Below are 20499 nucleotides of genomic sequence, written 5' to 3'. Positions count from 1 at the left end.
TCGTACATTAATTTTATTACAATAACTCAATGGATGCCAAATGAAAAACTAACTATATGAAATGCAGGAGAGTATTTGATTGAGATCTTGAGTGTGTGTATGTAAATTGAAGAAATTGACACACACACTTATTTATGGGTTCAAAAAACACCAAAAGTTACTTAAGAATGTAGATAGTAAAAAGTCTATATTAACTCAAAAGTACGGAGAACCAAAAAACAATCTCATATTCATAGTATTTAGTAAATTAATTTTTTTAACGTTACAATTTAGTGAAATAAAGTTCAACTCAAATCGGTCGGTTAAAATCAAAACAAAAAAATATCCAAACGATTTCATGACTATCTTTCAAGCTGTCGTCAAAATTAGAGCTATCCATCTATTATTCTCCTGTATTTTCCAATATCTCTGTTTGCTATTCGTATTCATAAAAAAAATTGATACAGGAATCAAATTGATATAAATTTGTGTGCACCTTTTAAGAATATATATTGGGGTGATATTTTTTACTTTATTTATAAAATTTTTTATATTTTAAGATTCCATTTAAATAAATTAAAATTTGCTTATTAATAATAATTTAATTAAGTGGTTTATGCCTCATTTGCAAATCACAGGCGCTGGATGCAAATTTTCCCATGTATAAATTATACATGAGACTTTTTGAATCCTGATTCCTTCCTTGATCGAGCGAGTTTGGGGATGGAAAAACTTCCTATACCAGCTCCTGATCTGCTTCAAAGATTTGAAAAATCATCGAATCCAGAACATATATCCAATAAAACACCTTCAAACTCAAAATTTCTCCACAGATCCTTGAACTCAGAGAAAAAATTGTTATATTTAATATCAAATACAATAAACAACAGAAGGTACATAAAAATACGAAAAATCATTAAAAAAAATATGTTTATGTGAGTGGATTCACTCATGCATTTACATAATAACCAGGGATGTCCATTTTCTACACAAATTTGAGGACCTAAGTAAAGATGTCAATGGGGGGTATGGGACGGGTTTGACTAAACCCAAGACCCTCCCCATGAAAAAAAACTTTGACCCATTATCCGCTCCACCCCTGTTAAATATTCTTCGGACCCAGCCCACATCGAATACGAAATGGGGCCGGGTAGACCCGTGAGACCCGAATTTTTTTAAAAATAAAAAATAATCTTTCTTCTCACATGACTGAATTATGAAACAGATAAGCCTTTAAATACAATATTTTAAAAAATTAATTCATGTCTTCGACCACATTTAATAATAACAAACAAAGTATTTTCACGACATAAAATCAGGGAGTAGACAATATTTAATCTACTAAGATGAGGACCAACTATTCTTCCACTATTGCTAAAAGCAGATTCAAATGCAACAGTTGACATAGAAATAAAATAACTAAGATCGTTATGGTTGAGATAAGCTACTAAAAAAATGAAAATTAATAAAACTAAAACCCTAAAATATTTATATCCACATATATATGAGACGGGTATGGGGCGGGTATTATAGGACCCATGACCCGTCCCATATCCGGACGGGTCTGAAAAATTGGACCCGAGACCCACCCCATGACCCATTTAGTATGTCCAAACCCACCACATACACGCGGGTCCATTATGTGTCTGGGTAAAACCCGGACCCATTGACATCCCTAGCCCTAAGGGTAAAACCTGAAATGGGGACAGATATCTTCGGATTTGAGTTTGGAGATTTTTTAAAATCCCTGAAATAATTCGGGACGGACATGGGGATTCCCATCCCCGAACCCGCGAACTCGTCCCGAAAATAATATTAATAATAGAAATAATGTTATTATTAATATTCATAATATAATAATATTATTAATATTAGTATTGATATTAATGTTATTGTTAATAATAATCTATAAAAATAAGTTTTGGTTCAATGAATCCTCGTACCCGCCTTTTCTTGTTCATTAATATTTTTGAAACGAGAATGAAGATTTGATCTTCACGGTTTCGAGTTCGGGGTTCTCCGAACACAAAACAACAGGAGATCGAGACATTTATGAAGATAGAAATAGAATTCATAGACGAAAATATGGATGATGAATCCGTTCTCGTCCGTTGTCATCTCTAACAATAACCACTGTTATTTTATTAAAAAAATTTGACCAAAAAATTTGACATTTACGTTGACCATACAGAGACCATCTGGATAACCACTCATTAATCCACAGTTTTGGATATATTCACCCACAACCAGGAAAAAAAATTAATTGTTTTATTAATATTATTTATATATTATATCATATTCCACATATAATCCAGTCAACCTATATATTTTTTTAAAATATTATATAATTCCACTCAATAATTAGATGATCTTGATAACAATCTCAACAGTTGTTTCCTTCCATTAATCACAATTAATTATCCATTAACAGTTGTAATCTTGAATAATTAAGTAAGTAATGATAGCCCCGAAATGGTCCTGGATTAGGAAGATTTTTTATTCTTTATTTGACCCAAAATATACAATCAAAATTCGAACTTTTTTTCCCAAGTCATCTTCCCATTCAAAAATTTCTTCTTCTTTCTTTTTTTTGGAAAAAAAAAAAGATAAAGAATTTGTATATTAAAAGCCATATTATAATTCCTAATGAATGCAAGAAATGCATAAATGAAGCTTATCTTTCAACGGTGGGAGTATAATTTGGGAGACAGAGACAGATACTGAAACATGTTTCAAGTCCCATAAATTAATGGCTCTTGGCTTTGTGTCTTAACGTTGTTGAGGAATCTGAATGCTCAAGAGTCTCACATTCTTCCCCCACGCACGCTTTTGGGACCTTGTTTTCTCCTGTTAATTGCCTCAATTCTGGTACCTTAATCCCTTTTTTTAATCAGTGGCCGTGACTTTCTGTTCACATTAATATAATATATAAAAAATAAAATAAAAAAATCGTTTGGTTTTTCGGTTTCTTGGCTCAAAAAACGCTTGCTTTGGTCTCAAATTGTGATTCAAACGTCTCTTCATTTTCATGCATTTCTTTTGGCGAGAAAGGAGTTTTATTTTTATTTTTTCTTCTTGAATTTTGAATTGGTATTGTGGGTTGGGTTTTGATTTCGGTTATATGGATGGGTGAGAGTTTTTTTTTTTTTTTTGAAGAATAAATTTCGGGTTTTCCTTGAGAAGAATTCTGGGTTTTGACGAGGAAGAGAAAATCTTACCCGAGTCCAAGTTTCACAGTGAATGAAACCTGTCTTTGAATTCAATATTCTGTCTTTTTTTGGATGTATATGTTAACTTCATCCATTTTCCAAGAAAGAAAAATCGAAAGAAAATATTACTATAATTCCTTATTTTTGGAAACTAGTTTGTTCATAAATCAAAGGGTAGAAATATTTTTGGTCCCAAATTTTCTTTTTTTGATTTTCTTTTTGCTAGTTTTCTTCCCTCAATACAATCAAAAAAAGTAAGAAATCCCGTCAATTTCTCTTCCCCTTTTCCCTTAATAAATTTTCTTCCTCTGAATTCTTCATCCCTTTTGCTGCCTCGCCTCTTCTGCATTCGAAGGCTTTGGGGGAGAGAAGTAGACCAAATTCTCTCTCTTTTTACACAGAAATCATGTTGAATTTAGACAAGGCTTCAATGCTAACAAACCTGGAATCCTTCTTGGATAGCACAACACCCATGGTCCCATCTCGATTCTTGTACAAGGTCTGCCATTCCCACCTAATTTTCATGTTAAAATAATCATTTAAATCATAATCTTGATTTGTGTTTTTTATGTGTTTATATATATATATATATACACACACACACCAAATGTATGTCTTTGAGCAGGATGATGTGAAGAAGCTTAATAGGGTATGGCATCCTTTGGAAAGGGAGAAAGTTGAATATTTTATGTTGGGTGATCTTTGGAATAGTTTTGGTGAATGGAGTGCCTATGGAGCTGGAGTCCCAGTTACTGCCGACGATGGCAAGAATTTAGACCAATATTTTGTGCCTTATCTCTCTGCTATCCAAATTTTCACCACCTCTTCATTGATTAACTGTTTAAAGTAAGCAAATCCTGTAGTTAGAAATTTAATTTGTGATGCGTGATTCGAGCTCATTTAGTTTCGGTTTCATTTGTTTTGTGCGTATAATGACGTCACTTTCTTTCTTTAAGAAGTAATTTTTCAAGTCGACGGATGGAAATATAGGGATTCATGGTGTTTTTTGCCTTTGGTAGATTGAACGGTGAATGCTTTTGATACTTGTTAGGGATAGGGAAGAGACAGACTCGACGAGTGAGACTAGGGATTCTTTTAATGATTCGTTCAGTGATGAGAGCGAGAGTGAGAAGTTGTCGAGATGGGATGGATGCTCGTCTGACGAAGGACCATTCGAGAATGATAACTTCTGGCATCCGAATGAAAAATGGGGTGGTTTGTACTTTCAGTATTTCGAGAAATCGTCCCCATATGGAAGAGTTCCTCTCACGGACAAGGTAATTAATCCCTTCCCCTTTTCAACGTGTTCTTTTTAAAGACCGTTAGTCGTTACTCTTAGATACCGAGCATTATCTTTCTTTTGTTTGTGATCGATTACTTATAAGAACGGTATGAAAAGCAAGTTTTTATGGATATAATGGAATGAACTAAAATCCGTTCATAGTAGGCATCTAATAAAATATCATACGCAACTTTTGAGACGATTGAATATGCTTGTTTTAGTGGCGAACTGATCTTTCTCTTTAGGGTAACAAAAGTTCTTGAATTTTTTAAACATTGAATTAGTCATTTTCAATTGATTTCACTCCTTGTGATATGCATAGTATTATTAGCACCAGTTTGAATGTTTGATTTAACAGGTAAGCAGCTTAGCTCAACGTTATCCTGGATTAATGTCGTTGAGAAGTGTAGATCTTTCACCAGCTAGTTGGATGGCGGTCGCGTGGTTAGTTTCTCCCAAATCCTTTCCTTTATTTTCAATCCTTTATATATTTATAGATAACTATTTTCCTGGAACTAGATGCAAAAGGGAAATAAAAAATGGTGTGAATGACCTTATCCATGTGATAATACAGGTACCCTATTTATCACATTCCTGGCACTGGAAGAACTTTTAAAGACTTGCAAGCGTGCTTTCTCACATATCACACCCTTTCTTCCTCCTTTCAAGGTACAAAATTATCGATGAGAAAGATTGACGATAGTTATCCATGATGCTTGTCATCTCACTTTTGTATGAAACTTATCAAAACATTCCGAATTATGATGGATAGATATGGAATTTGAATACGATGTTGAAAATGTTGATGGAAAAACTGAAGAAGAGGTTGTTATTTCCCTCACTCCATTTGGTTTGGCCACTTACAAGATGCAAGGCGATGTGTGGATCTCGGACAAAAATGCTCATGGCAAAGAAAAGTTAGGATTACTTTCGTGCAGGGCAGATTCATGGCTAAAGCAACTTGGCGTCCAACATCATGACTTCGACTACTTCATGGGCGTAAGACATGCATGAAAACGGCACGAAGAAACTGCCTTGAATCCCATTAGATAAATTTGCAAGGGTGCCTCTTAAGATATATTTTTCTTCATATTTTCAGAAAAATATTGTATAGTCTACAATCGCAGCAACATATTCAGGAACTCAGTCGTTTATTTTCTGAGAGAGATTTACGCCCCCTGGTTCAGGCCCTTTTGTTTTCCAGAATTTTGAAAGAGTAGGCATAATTTTCATGAAAGTTTGTAGAGGTTTGAGGCCTTTGTCACGTGTTATTTGTATATATCACATTTGGTCCAATCTTTGTTCTATCAAGTTGTGTTGGCCACTTGCAGCCATAGGCTCGAAGTAAATTATAACATATATAATTTGTACTGTCTAAGTAAGACATAATAACTGGAAAATATCTTATAAATTCGATCAATAAAAAATATTATTTTTTTTTATCGAAAATATTATTTTATTATTATAAAAATATGTAAAACAACCCTTTACTTAAATTAAAGTTGTTTTATAACTCTATGTTTTTATAAATTAGATACATGTATCCATTTACAGGGCATGTTTTGATCGATTTTAATAACACTAGATTTTAAAAGATAGTTAATTTCATACTAGAGAATATACGGTTGTTTGGGTCTTCACAGAAGTGCAAAATGCGATTTGATTTTATATTGACGCTTTCATCCTGACCGAGAGCCGACTACACTAGAATGTTATCTGCTAATGTTATATTTCATTTATGTAAATATATTAATTTTTTTAAATTTGTATTTTGAATGTATGTGATAAAAGACCATAGTCACAACATAGATGCTCAAAATCCACCTAGGTGATCATCTAGATTAACATAGATTTTTTTTATTTTTTTTAGAATATTTGAATATTAGAAAATTAAATATTTATTGGATGAAGATTGAAAGGGTGTTGAACTCGCTTTCTTTAGCAAAGATCCTACGTAAAAACAAGATAATTTGTCTAAGAGTAATAGTTAGAGTTATACTAACTAAAGAAATTAAAGAAAATTGAAATAAAAGAATTAAGTAGACTGGAAATAAGATCCCAGTCAAGTCAGTCGATGAATCTTGAAATGAGATATGCCTCGCAATAAACAAAGGAAACTAGATGTCAAAATAAATTAGATGGTTCAAAGACAAAAAAAAAAGTTGAAGTTGAATTAGACAAGATTCGATATTCCTTTTTATTTCTCATCAAACGAATGGCATCTTCTTCTGGAAATCCTAGCTATTCTTAGTATGATATTGGGAATAAATCGATAGGAAATAAATTATGATGTGTGTATCAGAAATTAGTTTTGTGCTCTGATTTTGTCAACATCGGCCAACAACATGAAGCGGAAATTAATTATTAACAACAAATATAATTTTAATAAATAAAAATCATGCTTAAATTATGCATAAATACGAATATTTGTGCAATGCCTCAAGGTACAAATTAACTAGAAAAAAATCGTTTACAAAAATCAATACTAGTGAGAATAACAAAATCAAATTCTTTGACATTTAAAAGAATTAAGATGCATCAAAAACTCAAAGTAAATACTAAATGCATGAAACAAAAAGAATCATATTGCTTAAACCAAACGAAACAATTCTTCAACCAACACTTCACGTAGTATTGTTCTTGAGTATCGTCAACACCAATCAACAACACGAAAAATATATGAATCAATCACACAAATTCTTTACATGAAAATATCCAACTTTGATCTCTATGAAGGCTCAGAAAAACTCCAGTAGCTGCGAAAAATGATTAACCGATCACACGAAAAACTTCAGCAGCTGCACAAAGTGATCAACCAATCACACTAAAGATTCTCATCAAAATAGGCTCGGCTCTCGTATGTTTATTCTATGCAAGAACTCCGCCGTCGACTACCCCTAAAGACCCACACGTAGCCATGAAACACTCCATATTTATATCCAATCTTTGACCTAAAAACAATTCCATAAAAAAGTCATATGAAATATGAAAACAAAATTTTCATTAGAAATACAAACTTCTTTTAAACAAAGATAAAATATCTTAGAGATAAAAATCATATTAAAAACAAATCTTATAATATCTAGAAATAAATCAACCAAAATCTTATCATCTAGAAATAAATCAAGCAAGATTTCATAATCTAAAAAGACAAAATCTTAAGAAATAAAATATTCTTTTCAAAGATGAAGAATTTGTCATAAATTTTATGTTTGAATCGATATAGATGTTTTATCAGAGAAATATGAATATGAATATGTGTATGTATAAAATGATCTAATTTTGTTTTTGTTTTTTTTAAATATCACTGAGTTATTGTTTAAAAAAATAAATAAATAAATAAATATCAATGAGTGAGAATCCAAGCTGAAGCGATGATTGGACAAAATAAGGTAAAGTGGGCCATTGTCTTAAATAAGAATCCACACCCACTCCTCCCAACAGTCACTGCTAAAACACACTAAACACACTCCAAAAAACGCACTCGCAAACCTTTCATTTATTGCAACAATGTATCTCCAAGCAGCCTCTGTGGTTTCATCGACCCTCTCCATTCCTAAAGAGGTACACAAGATTCACTCAAATGGGAATGAAATATAGATTACTTTTCTTGTTATAATATCTAGTTTTCACATGAAGTTTGTGGGTTAGATTCTAAACTATCGAAGTTTTTTGTTGTGTTGTTGGATGAATTTTGGTAGAACAAAGCAAGTGGTTTAAAAGAGACGTCCCTTTTTGGAGCTTCACTGCCGCTCTCCCTTAAAGCTGAAAGCAACTCTTCTCTGAACAAGGTAAATGTATATGTACATACATATATATACTGAATGGGTAATTTATTATACCTTTTCATTGCAGTTTTTGAAACAGTAACATTGCATCAAATTTTGTGAGAAAGATTGATGAAAAGGTGTCTCTCATTTCTTGAAAGACTTTGATTTGGTAGAGTATACTTCATATTCGGTAGTTGGCAGGGTGCAATTGAAAAGATTGATTCTTGGCATGGCAGGGTATCCTAGAAAGTAGGGTGATTTTGTGGGTATGGAATTTCATGCTTAATTTAAGCATTTTAATCAGAGGAATCTATATCGTTTAGGGATAGGGATAGATATAAAGCTATATCTCTGATGATCTTACAACTCAGATATTTTAACACTAAATCAGTCATTTCATTTGTTTTGCAACCTCGATGGCTACGTTGAACAAATGTGAGTAATTGTAGCTTACACAGACTCAACAATATCCTATGGAAACCGTTGTTACGAATTGACTTTCTGAATCTTTGTGGTTTTACACGTAGTGATGAAGTTAACTGTACAGGAATTAAGAAAGAAACTGGTAAATGGACCAATTAAAGCACAAACGACAGTCACAGCTCCATCCATCAATCAGGCTTCAACAGAAGAGAAGAAAACTCGAACCAAAGGCACCGTTATAGTCACCGGAGCATCCTCAGGATTAGGCCTTGCAGCTGCAAAGGCTCTTGCCGAAACAGGAAAATGGCATGTTATCATGGCCTGCAGGAATTTTCTCAAGGCCAAAAAAGCTGCGAAATCCGTTGGTATTGCTAAAGAAGACTACACGGTCATGCATCTTGACCTTGCCTCTCTTGAAAGTGTCCGCCAGTTTGTTGATGCTTTTCGACTTACTGGGAGGCCGCTCGATGTGCTGGTTTGCAATGCTGCCGTTTACTTTCCAACTGCTAAAGAGCCGACGTTTACTGCTGAGGGGTTCGAGCTCAGTGTTGGCACAAATCATCTTGGCCATTTCCTTCTTTCTAGGTTGCTATTGGAAGATATGAAAAAATCAGATTATTCACAGAAGCGCCTCATCATCGTTGGTTCCATTACAGGTACTGCTCTGAGCTCATTGCTTAGTCCTTTCTATTTTTTGCTTGGTTGAAATCAAGACTGAAGGTAATTTATTTCAATGTGTGATTCGTCATCATAATTGTGTTACAATCCGCATCGACTGTTTGGCAAGCTGCAAAGAATTTTTGTAGAATTCTTGAGAATTACTGTAATGAGTTTCATCCAATGTAATATGAACACTTGACTGATTTTCCTTTTTGCTCTTGATAGGTAACACGAACACCTTGGCCGGAAATGTGCCACCAAAGGCTAATTTAGGGGATTTAAGGGGACTTAGAGGAGGTTTGAATGGAGTAGGCAGCTCGTCCATGATAGATGGGGGCGAATTTGATGGTGCCAAAGCCTACAAAGACAGCAAAGTCTGCAACATGCTCACTATGCAAGAGTTTCACAGACGTTTCCACGAGGAAACTGGCATTACTTTTGCATCACTCTATCCTGGATGTATCGCTGAAACAGGATTATTCAGAGAACACATTCCACTTTTCAGGATTCTCTTCCCACCTTTCCAGAAATATATCACCAAAGGCTATGTCTCGGAAACAGAAGCTGGAGAAAGACTTGCGCAGGTTAGTCAAAACATGAAATCCAAGAAGCAGATTTCATCAAACCAACAAATATAAATACTTACATATTTTCTTGAAATTCAGGTTGTTAGTGATCCAAGCCTCTCAAAGTCAGGTGTATATTGGAGCTGGAATAACAACTCTTCTTCTTTTGAGAATAAGCTCTCGAAAGAAGCCAGTGATGCCGAGAAAGCGAGTAAACTGTGGGAAATCAGTGAAAAACTCGTCGGATTGGCTTGATGCAGTTCCAAAATACATCTGTATGGGAGAATAGTTTTTTGTTACACAAGCAGATATAGAGAAAGAGACTTCAGTTCTAAATTCAGGCTGTAAGAAGTGAAAATCCGATATTGCAACTGATATATTTGTTTTTGTATAGCTGACGTGTGGATTCATGTTTGAATTTTAAAGTAGCAGTATATGTCAAAATACTCAAATGAAAAAAAAAAAGTCTCAAACTCGAGTCATGTCGTGGCTCTTCAGATTTACCGATGGGTCCAAGAATTTAGTAGCCATGACTACTTGAGCCATTCCTGGATGGGTCGAAGGGGTGATCAATACCATGTTCTAACATGCTGAATCCACCTCTCGCCTTGATTCAGTTTGAAAATGCAATGTCCAATAACAAAAAAAAAATCAAATGATGCAATACAAGATCCTCAAGAAACATAATGAGAAACTCATTCTTTGGACCAATAACGTGCGTATATCATCATTAGCAGACTGAGAAGCTCATCATTTGGTCCTCCGAGAGCTGATGACTTTGGAGCTTGAGTTTTGATATGATGGATCAGAAGCTTCTGAACCAATTTGGAAACTTTTCCTAACCATTGTTAATTATTTATGTATTATAAATACATACTCTACGGTATATATTGCTTAGATATCATAACTACCACAAATCAACCATATTAATGTTCACGTATGGTTACATATCATTAAAATTTTAGTCCATTCTTTATGCTGTAATACATCATATCACTATGAACACTAAAGTTTAAACTAGATAAACCGTAAAGAAGCCAACTGCGCATCCGGAGCTCAAAAAATCATAAAGATAAGACGTAACCTGAAAAATTTTAGAGGTTCGATCCGAGCTCGACTCTTTTACGAATCTAGTTCTCTAGTATCATGGAATAGAGGGGAAAAACATTGGCCAGAAATGCTAGAATGAAACTAACCAGCAATAAAAACAAATGAGGATAGGCAGTACTTAACAATCATTACAACATCCAGAACGGGACTAAAATTTGGATACAAGGTTGCTACTGTAATTACATGGGATGTTCAACTATATAGAGCACCAACCTAAAGTTTTTTTTTCATCCATCCAAACTATTATTTCCAAACACAGAGGAAGATAAGAGTAGTAACGTCATAGTGTGTCATTATCACCATTACATTGTAAAATCAACCGCCACCTCCAGATCCATATTTCTTGCCCCAGACAAGCACCTGCAGTTTGTCGTAGCCAGCTAGCACACCGGCACCAGCAACCGCTCTCAGGATGTTGGCTCCAGCACCTTTGAAGAGTGATTTCGTGCCTTCGTTCTTGACAATCTGGGAGAATGCATCCATTGAGCTCTTATATTTCACAATCTCCCCTGATGTCATCATCATCCTTCTACGCACTGTGTCGATTGGGTAAGAAGCCAAGCCAGCACCAATCGTGATACCCCACCCCAGCAAGAAACTAGCCATAAAACTATCCTGCGGTTATGGACACAAATTAGTCATGTTAGTAGCCTCAATCTGGCAATAGCTTTCCGGTACTAACATGTGTAGTGGCCATGAAATTTGGAATATGGCATCAAACAAAGCTATACTAAAGCTTCACCGTATTAATTGTGAGTTGTGCATTTCCATCATACAAGATAATCCGGAAACCATATGGAAAGGTTCAAATGTCCATGAGAATGCTTATCTTACTTGTTTAGAAAAATTATTATTTCACCGATAATCGCTCACCAACCTTATCTTTCACGTAAAATTCCGTAGGCTACTAACCTGCAACGAACCAGTCAGAACAACAGGCTTCAGGGAATCATACATTCCAAAGTAAAGCCCTCGGTATACTATAATTCCAACGCATGAGATGTTAAATCCTCGGTAAAGTCCCGCAACACCATCAGATTTTAGCGTCTTCTTGTAAACATCGACCAATCCATTAAACTGCCTCTCACCACCCTTTTTCGCAGCCTTTGAATCATTTGCTAGTCGTGTTCGGGCAAAATCAAGGGAGTACACAAACAAAAGAGAAGAGGCACCAGCAGCACCACCAGATGCCAAGTTTCCTGCAAACCACTTCCAGTAGCCATCTATGTCCTTCTTGAAGTTGAACAATCTCTTGAAGTAATCTTTGAAAGCAAAGTTCAGAGCCTACACTCCATAGCAAAACTAGAGGAATCAGAGAATGTTATGATATCCCTTTGTCATACTACATAGATAAATGCCGAACGGGAAAACTTTACAATAGCTTTGAAGTACATGCATTGATTAATCCTCTTTTATTTGTAGATTACATGAATTAAAGGATGTTAAATGATCATGCATATTCAAAACAGAAACTAGCTGCAAACAATTTAATCTCTACAACATTTTCAGAAAGCTGCAGAAACTAACAACTACATAAATGGTCAAGGAAAATAATGCATTTAGATTTTTCTCACCAACTTCTCTATGTTTAAACTTATATATTATATGTAAAATCAGAATAAACCTACAGAATTTGGAGAACTTATCATCAAGAAGATAAATCAACCTGGGTAGGAAAGTATCTGATAACATTTGCGGTGTTGCCTCTCCATAAAGAAATGACACCTTCATCTTTCATAGTTCTGGCAAAGCAGTCAGTAATTCCTTTGTATGGTTCAGACAGCCGACCAGCTCTAATCATCTCATCCTGGTTCTGAATCAAGAGCTTAACTCTCTCAATTGGAGCTGCAGCGGTTTTTGACACTGCAGCAGAAACACCTCCCATGAGGAAATCCACCATAAAACTGGAAAAACCTCGTTCTTTCTCGGCAGGAGCCTGAATAAGAAAAGGAGACGGTGGCGAAACAATTTCCATGTCAGTTCCTCGGTGTGATGGCATGGACAAACTTTGTAGGCCATAATTGACGTATCTGCCAGTCAATGCGTGTAACTTGGCATTGTTACATTGTATTTGAGGAGAAACTCGAGAGAACAAATAAGATTGCCCATGTATCTTTTGAAGTATGGATGGATGATTTGTGCCATCCACCATAGCTGCAAATTAATGCTATGACCTGAAAAATAACAATTTGAGACCAAGAAAAAACCAATTCAACAAAAGTTCACATGGATTCACAGTTAATTTGGGAGATGTATTATCATCCCAAACCACAATACGTGTGTCTTCAATGTTGGACAGAGTAAAGAAAAGACACAACCCAAACTTATTTCAGTAACAAAAGATTTCAACGCAGAATACAAAAGTATACCGCATATCATCACAAGCACGTCCATCTTGCCAATATTTTTTTAAACATCTACAAATGTGCAGATATAGAAACACAATATATAGAATCTGAGGCACGCATACCATTGGATGTTATATGGATCTTACTCTGATTTTGAACGTCGACGGAATAAACCCCATTTTCAAACAAATTTACATAAACAGTAAACTATCATTACAACCTGTAAAAAACAACAAAATATATTCTCACACCCAACTAAGAAGCCACACTTTCAGAGCTATCCCAATGCACATTTCAAAGAGAAAAAAAACAACGAACATTTTTCCTTGCACAAGCGGTTCGGAATAAATCCAGTTATATGTTGACATTCAAAACCACTTTTCTCACTTCTTTTAGTGAATGAATGACAAACAACTACACCGTTTCAGAAGCATTTAAAAAGAACAAAACATTGCTTATTAACGTTCAAGAACACAAAACCAAAAATAACTCACAGAGTGAAATTCAGAAATACAGATAAATCGCGCCATTACATTTCCACTCACATATGGTGATTTAAGCTTAATCTCAAACAAACGACACCTGAACAACGATCAGATACCAAACGAAACAACGAAATTCCGGTGAATGAATTTAAATTTAAAAGAAAACTTTCAATACAAGACAAAATTTACCGATCAAATAGAAAATTAATTCGTCTCGAATCCACCGTATGATAGAATGAGGATCAGAATCCTTTCAGAATTTGACTCTGATATATCAGTCAAGATTCTGCGTTAGGGTTTTACTGTAGTTACTTTTCCCCCTTATGTTTCACGGAAATCACACTTCTGCCATCTAAATAATGGAATCTTATCTCATCTTATCCAGTACATTATTTAATCTGATTATGATACTAATAAAAACAAATTAAAAATAATTGTTCATAAAATCCAACAAACCTATCTCTGTTTAAATTAAACATCTTTAGTTATGATAAAAAAAGAGTGAGTCTCATGTGAAATCGTATCATGGATCATAATCTGTGAGACGGGTCAACCTTATTCATATTCATAATAAAAAATAATACTCTTAGCATAAAAAGTAATATTTTTTTATGGGTGACTCAAATAAGAGATCCGTCTCACAAATACGACCTGTGATTACCTAAAAAAAAAAAAATAGTCCCGCAATTATTATTTTTTCATTGAAAAATGTAACGATAAAATGATAACGTTTGTAGTCAGCTATGTTATAAACTTGCTCAATAATTTGAGTTTAAACATAAATTTAATTTCAGATTTTTTGATGTAAACAATGAGAAATTAAATTATTACATTTTTTATCCAACGTAACCAACCTACCTCAACATCCGTCAAATTGGACGAGAAAAATCAGCCTTTAATTAACGACAGATAGAGTTCACCCGACGAGCCAAATCAAATGAACAACTTTAAGACAATGTTAGACTCGAACCAAAATTTTCTTGCCGTTAAATACGAGAAAAAGTTACCACCAAAAAAGCTTGAAAGAATTAACCTAGGCTAGCATCTCATCTATTACTTTTCCTCCAAAGCACAGACTAAGAAGGAAAAGTAACTTGTTCAGCTAGGCACAGCCACAGTTGACTCCATAACAGGGTTATCCCTCTTCAAGGACTCCCATTCAACCTCTCGAAGCATTTTAAACCGGTCATCCAACGACACAAACCCAGATTGGGGAACCACGACACCACAGCAACCGGCTTTATAGAGCAGAACCATGCTAGCTCCCATGTCTGGCCCATGGAGCTTTCCTGTTAGCAAAACTCGGAGGGGCATGAAGAGTGCTTTCCCCTGGATTGAAAATCACTATAAGTAAAATGGTTCACAGATGAAGAGAAATAAGCGTAATAATCTCTGTTCAGAAAAAGGCAAACCTTGCGTTTCAGTGATTTACCGAAACTCTTCACCCACGTTTGCCATCCAGCGTGACCTTCCTCGAGCGCACTTTTGAGCTCACCACTGTCATAGGCAGCTAACAAACTGGAAGCAATTTCTGATAGCCCGTCTTCTAAGACAGGTTTAGCTTCAGGACTGCAGTCATCGTAGTACAAAATTTCATCAGTATAATCATGCCAGTTCTAGCCTATCGTATATGGAATTAAAGATTTAATATAGCGCTGGTTACATGTAAGTGTATTACATACATAAATTATTCACAAAATTGTTCATAAGATTCCCAAATATGAACCAATATAATTCAGAACGTATGTAATACACGAGTGGAAACCACAGCAGGAAATAAAGAGGAGAAGAAGGATTGTACCAAGTCAATTAACTGATTGTATAGTTTATTTTAAATAATAAATGATAAATTGAATTGTAGATACAAGTAGCTATGAGTTAGCTACATATCGTTGCAGTTGGAGAGTATAAAAGAGAGGACAAAAAGAAAGTATAGCATCCAATGTAATTTGTAACTCAAACTGAGAAATTCATTTTCTAATGCCATTTTCTCTTTTCCGAATTCTTTTCAAATTATTTCGTTCCTTTCTCAAATTGTTGGAGGTTAGCTACCTCGAATCAGCTCATGCATTAGTATGAAAGTCAAAACTTTACTGATAAAGAAAAATTGATTTTCTCATCTCATGTGCAATTTCAATAGAACAAAGGTCAACTTAATGAACCAAAGCAATGTATCACTCTCGAGGGAACAGCAACTAATGAACTAAAGTGATTACTTTTATGAGGTTATAGCTTGTAATTTTGCCACATTAAATAATGAAACCAGCTTTACATGCCTCATTAATTTTGGTTAAGTAAGCATGTGGTGAATTGCTAAAAAATTTAAAAGCTTTGAATTTTATATGTAAGCGTAAATTCCCAGAACATGACTTGCACTAAAAAATCTAAATCTAGAACAGTTTAAAATCAGAATGGGCTAAAATTGAGAGTTTTGCATATTCTGAACGATGCCAAACAATATCAAGAAACTGAAAACTCACAGTCTCTAAATTACCTAGTGAGTGTAGCATATAACTGATAAGACAGCAAGTTCGAAAGAGAAATGTCGGCATCAGTGATCAAGTCAATCGCATCCTTCAACAGCAGTACAGCTTCCTGATAGTATGGATTACAGATGGGATGTAAATGCGAGTAATAAGACCAACGGATTGTTTGTGAAAGAGAAAAAGTAATAGGAACAGTTGAAGAGAACGACAGTACTTCTATAAAACTCCCCTCTGACTCCGTAACAATGCCAACGTTCTTCCAGCGCTCACCAATAAGCTTGGTCAGCTTTTCTAATGGTAGAGATCTCAAATGCTGACCATTCATCCACCTTTATTGTTCAACATATGTAGAAAGATGAGCAACAGTAATCAATTGAAAATAGCAATCTTTCGTGATAGAAACCCGAGAATTCCAGAAAAATGCCTATAGCAATACTTTTGCATATAATGTAGGAACCTTAACCGAATACAATCTAAAAACCACCATTACCTTAACTTGGTAGAGTCGAAAACTGCTCCACTTTTATTGACACGCTCAATTGTGAATTTATCAACTGCAAATAATGTCAGAAGATATGAAGCAGTCATTGGTTGAACATATTGGTGCACAAAGACCCAAAAACAACACGGATAACGAGCAAAACGTTTTGACAAAAAAAATTGACTAACCAAGTTGGTCAAGAGTGAAAAATTCATTCTCGGTACCATCGCCCCAACCCAATAAAGCAAGATAGTTGACCATTGCCTGAGGCAGAAATCCCATCTCCGCAAACTTTAAAATGAAAATACAAAATTACGATAAGAAAACATTAGTTTAGGGAAACATGGCTAGCAAATCACAACGGAGTAGATCATGGGATCGTATTACTAAGCTGATAATCGTAGATTCTTGACTAAATATGATAATCCAAAAATTATTAAATGGAAAAAAATCCAGATAAAACTATGCGGGATTACCTGACCCACTGAAGTTGCACCATGCCGTTTTGAGAGTTTGCTCTTATCAGGTGCCAAAATCAAGGAAACATGTGCAAATTGAGGCATCCGGAATCCCAGAGCCTGGGAAGTAAATATTTCATATATTTGTTTCAATGCACACGCCAACGAAAATCACAACTATAAGACTACAACTTAACCTCAAACTTCCTAGAACGACATACAGATTGATACCTTATAAATCAAACCTTGTCTCAAGGTATTTGGCAAGTGTTCCTCTGCTCTGAAGAACAAGTTCTGATCAGAAAACCAAAGCCGTAATGGAAACTAAAAAATAAATAAGTGGCATTCGAAGTGATATGCCTGTATTTTAACCTTATAACATGTGAGATAGCCATGGTAGCGTCATCAACCGTGACACAAAAATTGTAAACAGGCTGTCCGTTGCTTCTCATAATCACGAAATCTCCGAGTGTATCAAAGTTCCAACTTACCTACATGACAATATCAAGTAAAATTATAACCAAATAAAAAATGTGATGGAGACAAAATGTCACAAGAATCTGGCCGGTATTCTACTAAGTTAGTCATATTCGAGATGTTAAAACTTTATGGATTGTAAAAAAGGGTATTCCAGTACATTAGTCTAATGCGTGCTCATTACCGACCAGTTCTCACAATCCATAAAGTTCTGACATCTCAAAAGTACCATGGCCGCGTCGAAACTGACAAGAAATATCATGACTCTCCATCACCTCACAGTCTATAAAGCAATGAAAATTTCCAGAAAGTTCTCCGACCATGTTTCACATTACATTTGTGAGAATATTTTGTGTAGAAACATGGTTGAGAAAACCATTCAACTAAATCAAAATAAGATCATGCAAAAAATATTTACCATAATTAAAAATATAACTTGATCCATATCATTGACGTTCAAATGTGTTGATTGGAAACTGTAGGTAAATTATTTATATCTTAAGGACACCACAAATGTTGGTTAAAGCATTAGTTGTGTTAAAGGTGAAAAAAAAAAAGAGAGAAGAAAAAACAACTGTCAAAGGGCAATGGGAAAAACATAGAAATATGGCAAGCGACCAGATATCCAGAGGCAGGGACCAAACTCCTGGAACTGGAAAACAGGAGGCTATGGATCTCAAACAACCTAGAGGCTTCATCATAAACTGGTCTCCTTTGTGTTCTGCTTTGAATGGTTTAATTTACTAAGGGATACCAAGTGTTTCAATGCATTTGTGAAGTTTGTTATTTGATCGTTTAAATGATTGAATAGCTTAACTTACGTAAATGTTATTGTGTGCTGGAGGGTTTTCTTATGTGTATACTGTATAGCACAGACGACGTCAAGACAGAGGCATGCTGGGTCATGTGTATCTTATTTCTTTTTAAGAGACGGGACAAATAAATTTTTGTGGACATTAACACTTTCGCCGCAAAACACTTCAAACAAGTAGAATGATGAATACAAACTTGGCAATGATTAGGACTTCTAAAAACTCCTGTCCAAAGGGATGATCAATATAAGGTATCCTGTAAATTTCTATTTTGCAAATATGTCATTGAGGCACGCACATGGATAGAGGGCATGATGACAGTTTTCACAAAATCATAATTTAAATTACCTCACCACGGATGAGATCATCGACGATCAAACTTCCATGCTTGGGAACTCTAAATCGATAGGTATAAGGAGTTCCCTTTCCCAGCTCCTCTTGCACTTCCACATCTGTTGCACTGGCCCACTTGCCTGTGTATACAGGAGGAAGCTGCTTCAATTTCGCAATCTCCTTCATACTTTCCAGCTCCTGGAGATATGGATAGCAGAAACGAACTAAGCATTCAAAAATCCCATCTGAGATATTAAAGTCATCATTTTTTGGAAATTTCTAAAATGATCACCTCGTTCGTGCAGAAACAACGGTAAACATGGCCAGATTGCAGAAGTTGGTCGGCATAATGCTTGTAAAGAGAATTTCTCTCAGACTGCCGGTAGGGACCGTAGTTCCCTCCAACACCAGGGCCTACAATTCCGTCGCAAGATAAATAAACGATTAACAAGAATGCAAGCAAAGGACTCGGCATCAAAAAGCCAATATGGGCAGTCAACGAGATACAACCGACTTCAACCAAGTGATAAACGAATCTTTGGGTGGAGGGGGAAGACGAGTACTGGTAGGAGAAGGGAAACCTTAAAAAAATGGAGTGCTAACTCAACCTTCATCCCAATCGAGACCAAGCCAAGAAAGATCACGAAGCAAGGAATCCTCGGACTCCTTGGTGGATCTTTCCAAGTCAGTGTCCTCAATTCGAAGAACAAATTTTCCGCCTTTGGACCTGGCGAACAAGTAGTTGAATAGCGCAGTTCTGGCACCGCCAACGTGAAGATTCCCGGTGGGGGAAGGTGCAAATCGCACTCGAATTGACTCGGTCACAGGAGAAGATGCCGAAACTGTAAAGCTTCTGAGCACCGTCCTTGATCGGAAAAATAGCCACGGAGGAGCCACATGAGAGCACTTGATTCCAGCCAACGGCGCCCCCGCTACACTAAACATTTCTTCTATCGAAAAGATAACAGATGGTAATCCCCGACGGATAGCATGACCTTTTTATTACCAGTATTATACTATTTATTTTTAATTGCTTGACCTATATTAGAGTGAGTCTCATGTGAGACCGTCTCACGGATCATAATCTGTGAGACGGGTCAACCCTATCCATATTCACAATAAAAAGTAATACTCTTAGCATAAAAAGTGATACTTTTTCATTGGTGACCCAAATAAGAGATCTGTCTCACAAATAAGACCCGTGAGACCGTCTCACACAAGTTTATGCCCCTATATTATGTTGTCAGTAGGTCTTTTATGATATGTTTTTATGAATTTTTATTTATGAGATGAATCAAATCTATAGATATTCACAATAAAAAGTAATATTTTTAACATAAAAATTAATATTTTTTATGAATGACCTGAATAAGATATCTGTCATACAAAATACGAATCGTGAGACCGTCTCACACACGTTTTTGTCTTCAAAAAATAGTATGTCAGTCAAATATTTTAATTTTTCATTTTCAAATGATAAAGATAAAATTCTATTTATTTTTATGGAAAGAAAATTATATTTTTCATTTCTATACTTTTTTCCCCCTCAATCTCTCGTTTTATCTTATACACGATATATAAAATTTTCGTGATAAAGAAGCCATCGATTGTGTGTCATAT

General features: G+C 35.2%; 4 protein-coding genes across 5 annotated transcripts; 2 read left to right on the top strand and 2 right to left on the bottom strand.

Moving 5' to 3' along the window:
- Positions 1 to 2739: 2739 nt before the first annotated feature.
- Positions 2740 to 5794, top strand: LOC140822776 (uncharacterized). Its single transcript, XM_073183650.1, has 7 exons — positions 2740 to 2847; positions 3590 to 3687; positions 3814 to 4034; positions 4240 to 4465; positions 4829 to 4914; positions 5045 to 5139; positions 5243 to 5794. Exons 2-7 carry the CDS (start codon positions 3595 to 3597, stop codon positions 5482 to 5484), a joined length of 963 nt encoding a protein of 320 aa, XP_073039751.1. The 5' UTR covers positions 2740 to 2847; positions 3590 to 3594; the 3' UTR covers positions 5485 to 5794.
- A 2059-nt stretch (positions 5795 to 7853) lies between these two features.
- LOC140822773 (protochlorophyllide reductase-like) lies at positions 7854 to 10317 on the top strand. The gene is made up of 5 exons (XM_073183648.1): positions 7854 to 8034; positions 8172 to 8261; positions 8788 to 9319; positions 9549 to 9907; positions 9989 to 10317. The coding sequence occupies exons 1-5, from the start codon at positions 7981 to 7983 to the stop codon at positions 10142 to 10144; spliced, it is 1191 nt and encodes a 396-aa protein (XP_073039749.1). The 5' UTR covers positions 7854 to 7980; the 3' UTR covers positions 10145 to 10317.
- A 790-nt stretch (positions 10318 to 11107) lies between these two features.
- On the bottom strand, positions 11108 to 14168 carry LOC140822775 (ADP,ATP carrier protein 3, mitochondrial-like). Its single transcript, XM_073183649.1, has 4 exons — positions 14022 to 14168; positions 12666 to 13173; positions 11912 to 12283; positions 11108 to 11614 (listed from the first exon to the last, which is right to left on the bottom strand). The coding sequence occupies exons 2-4, from the start codon at positions 13149 to 13151 to the stop codon at positions 11315 to 11317; spliced, it is 1158 nt and encodes a 385-aa protein (XP_073039750.1). The 5' UTR covers positions 13152 to 13173; positions 14022 to 14168; the 3' UTR covers positions 11108 to 11314.
- Positions 14169 to 14611: 443 nt separating this feature from the next.
- On the bottom strand, positions 14612 to 19880 carry LOC140822772 (glutamate--tRNA ligase, chloroplastic/mitochondrial). Of its 2 annotated transcripts, XM_073183646.1 has the most exons (12): positions 19488 to 19878; positions 19172 to 19293; positions 18895 to 19077; positions 17630 to 17748; positions 17489 to 17537; positions 17276 to 17377; positions 16988 to 17090; positions 16809 to 16872; positions 16533 to 16647; positions 16327 to 16427; positions 15245 to 15401; positions 14612 to 15161 (listed from the first exon to the last, which is right to left on the bottom strand). In XM_073183646.1, the coding sequence occupies exons 1-12, from the start codon at positions 19822 to 19824 to the stop codon at positions 14931 to 14933; spliced, it is 1683 nt and encodes a 560-aa protein (XP_073039747.1). In that variant the 5' UTR covers positions 19825 to 19878; the 3' UTR covers positions 14612 to 14930. The 2 variants fall into 2 exon arrangements, with proteins under 2 accessions (XP_073039747.1, XP_073039748.1); XM_073183647.1 differs by lacking the exons at positions 16327 to 16427; positions 16533 to 16647 and having other exon boundaries at positions 19488 to 19880.
- Between the last annotated feature and the right edge of the window lie 619 nt (positions 19881 to 20499).

The sequence above is a fragment of the Primulina eburnea genome, chromosome 2 (assembly GCF_022965805.1).
Source record: "Primulina eburnea isolate SZY01 chromosome 2, ASM2296580v1, whole genome shotgun sequence".
NCBI lineage: Eukaryota > Viridiplantae > Streptophyta > Magnoliopsida > Lamiales > Gesneriaceae > Primulina > Primulina eburnea.
The sequence above is the reverse complement of the archived record's forward strand: the minus strand, read 5'-3'. Positions and strand labels throughout refer to the sequence as shown.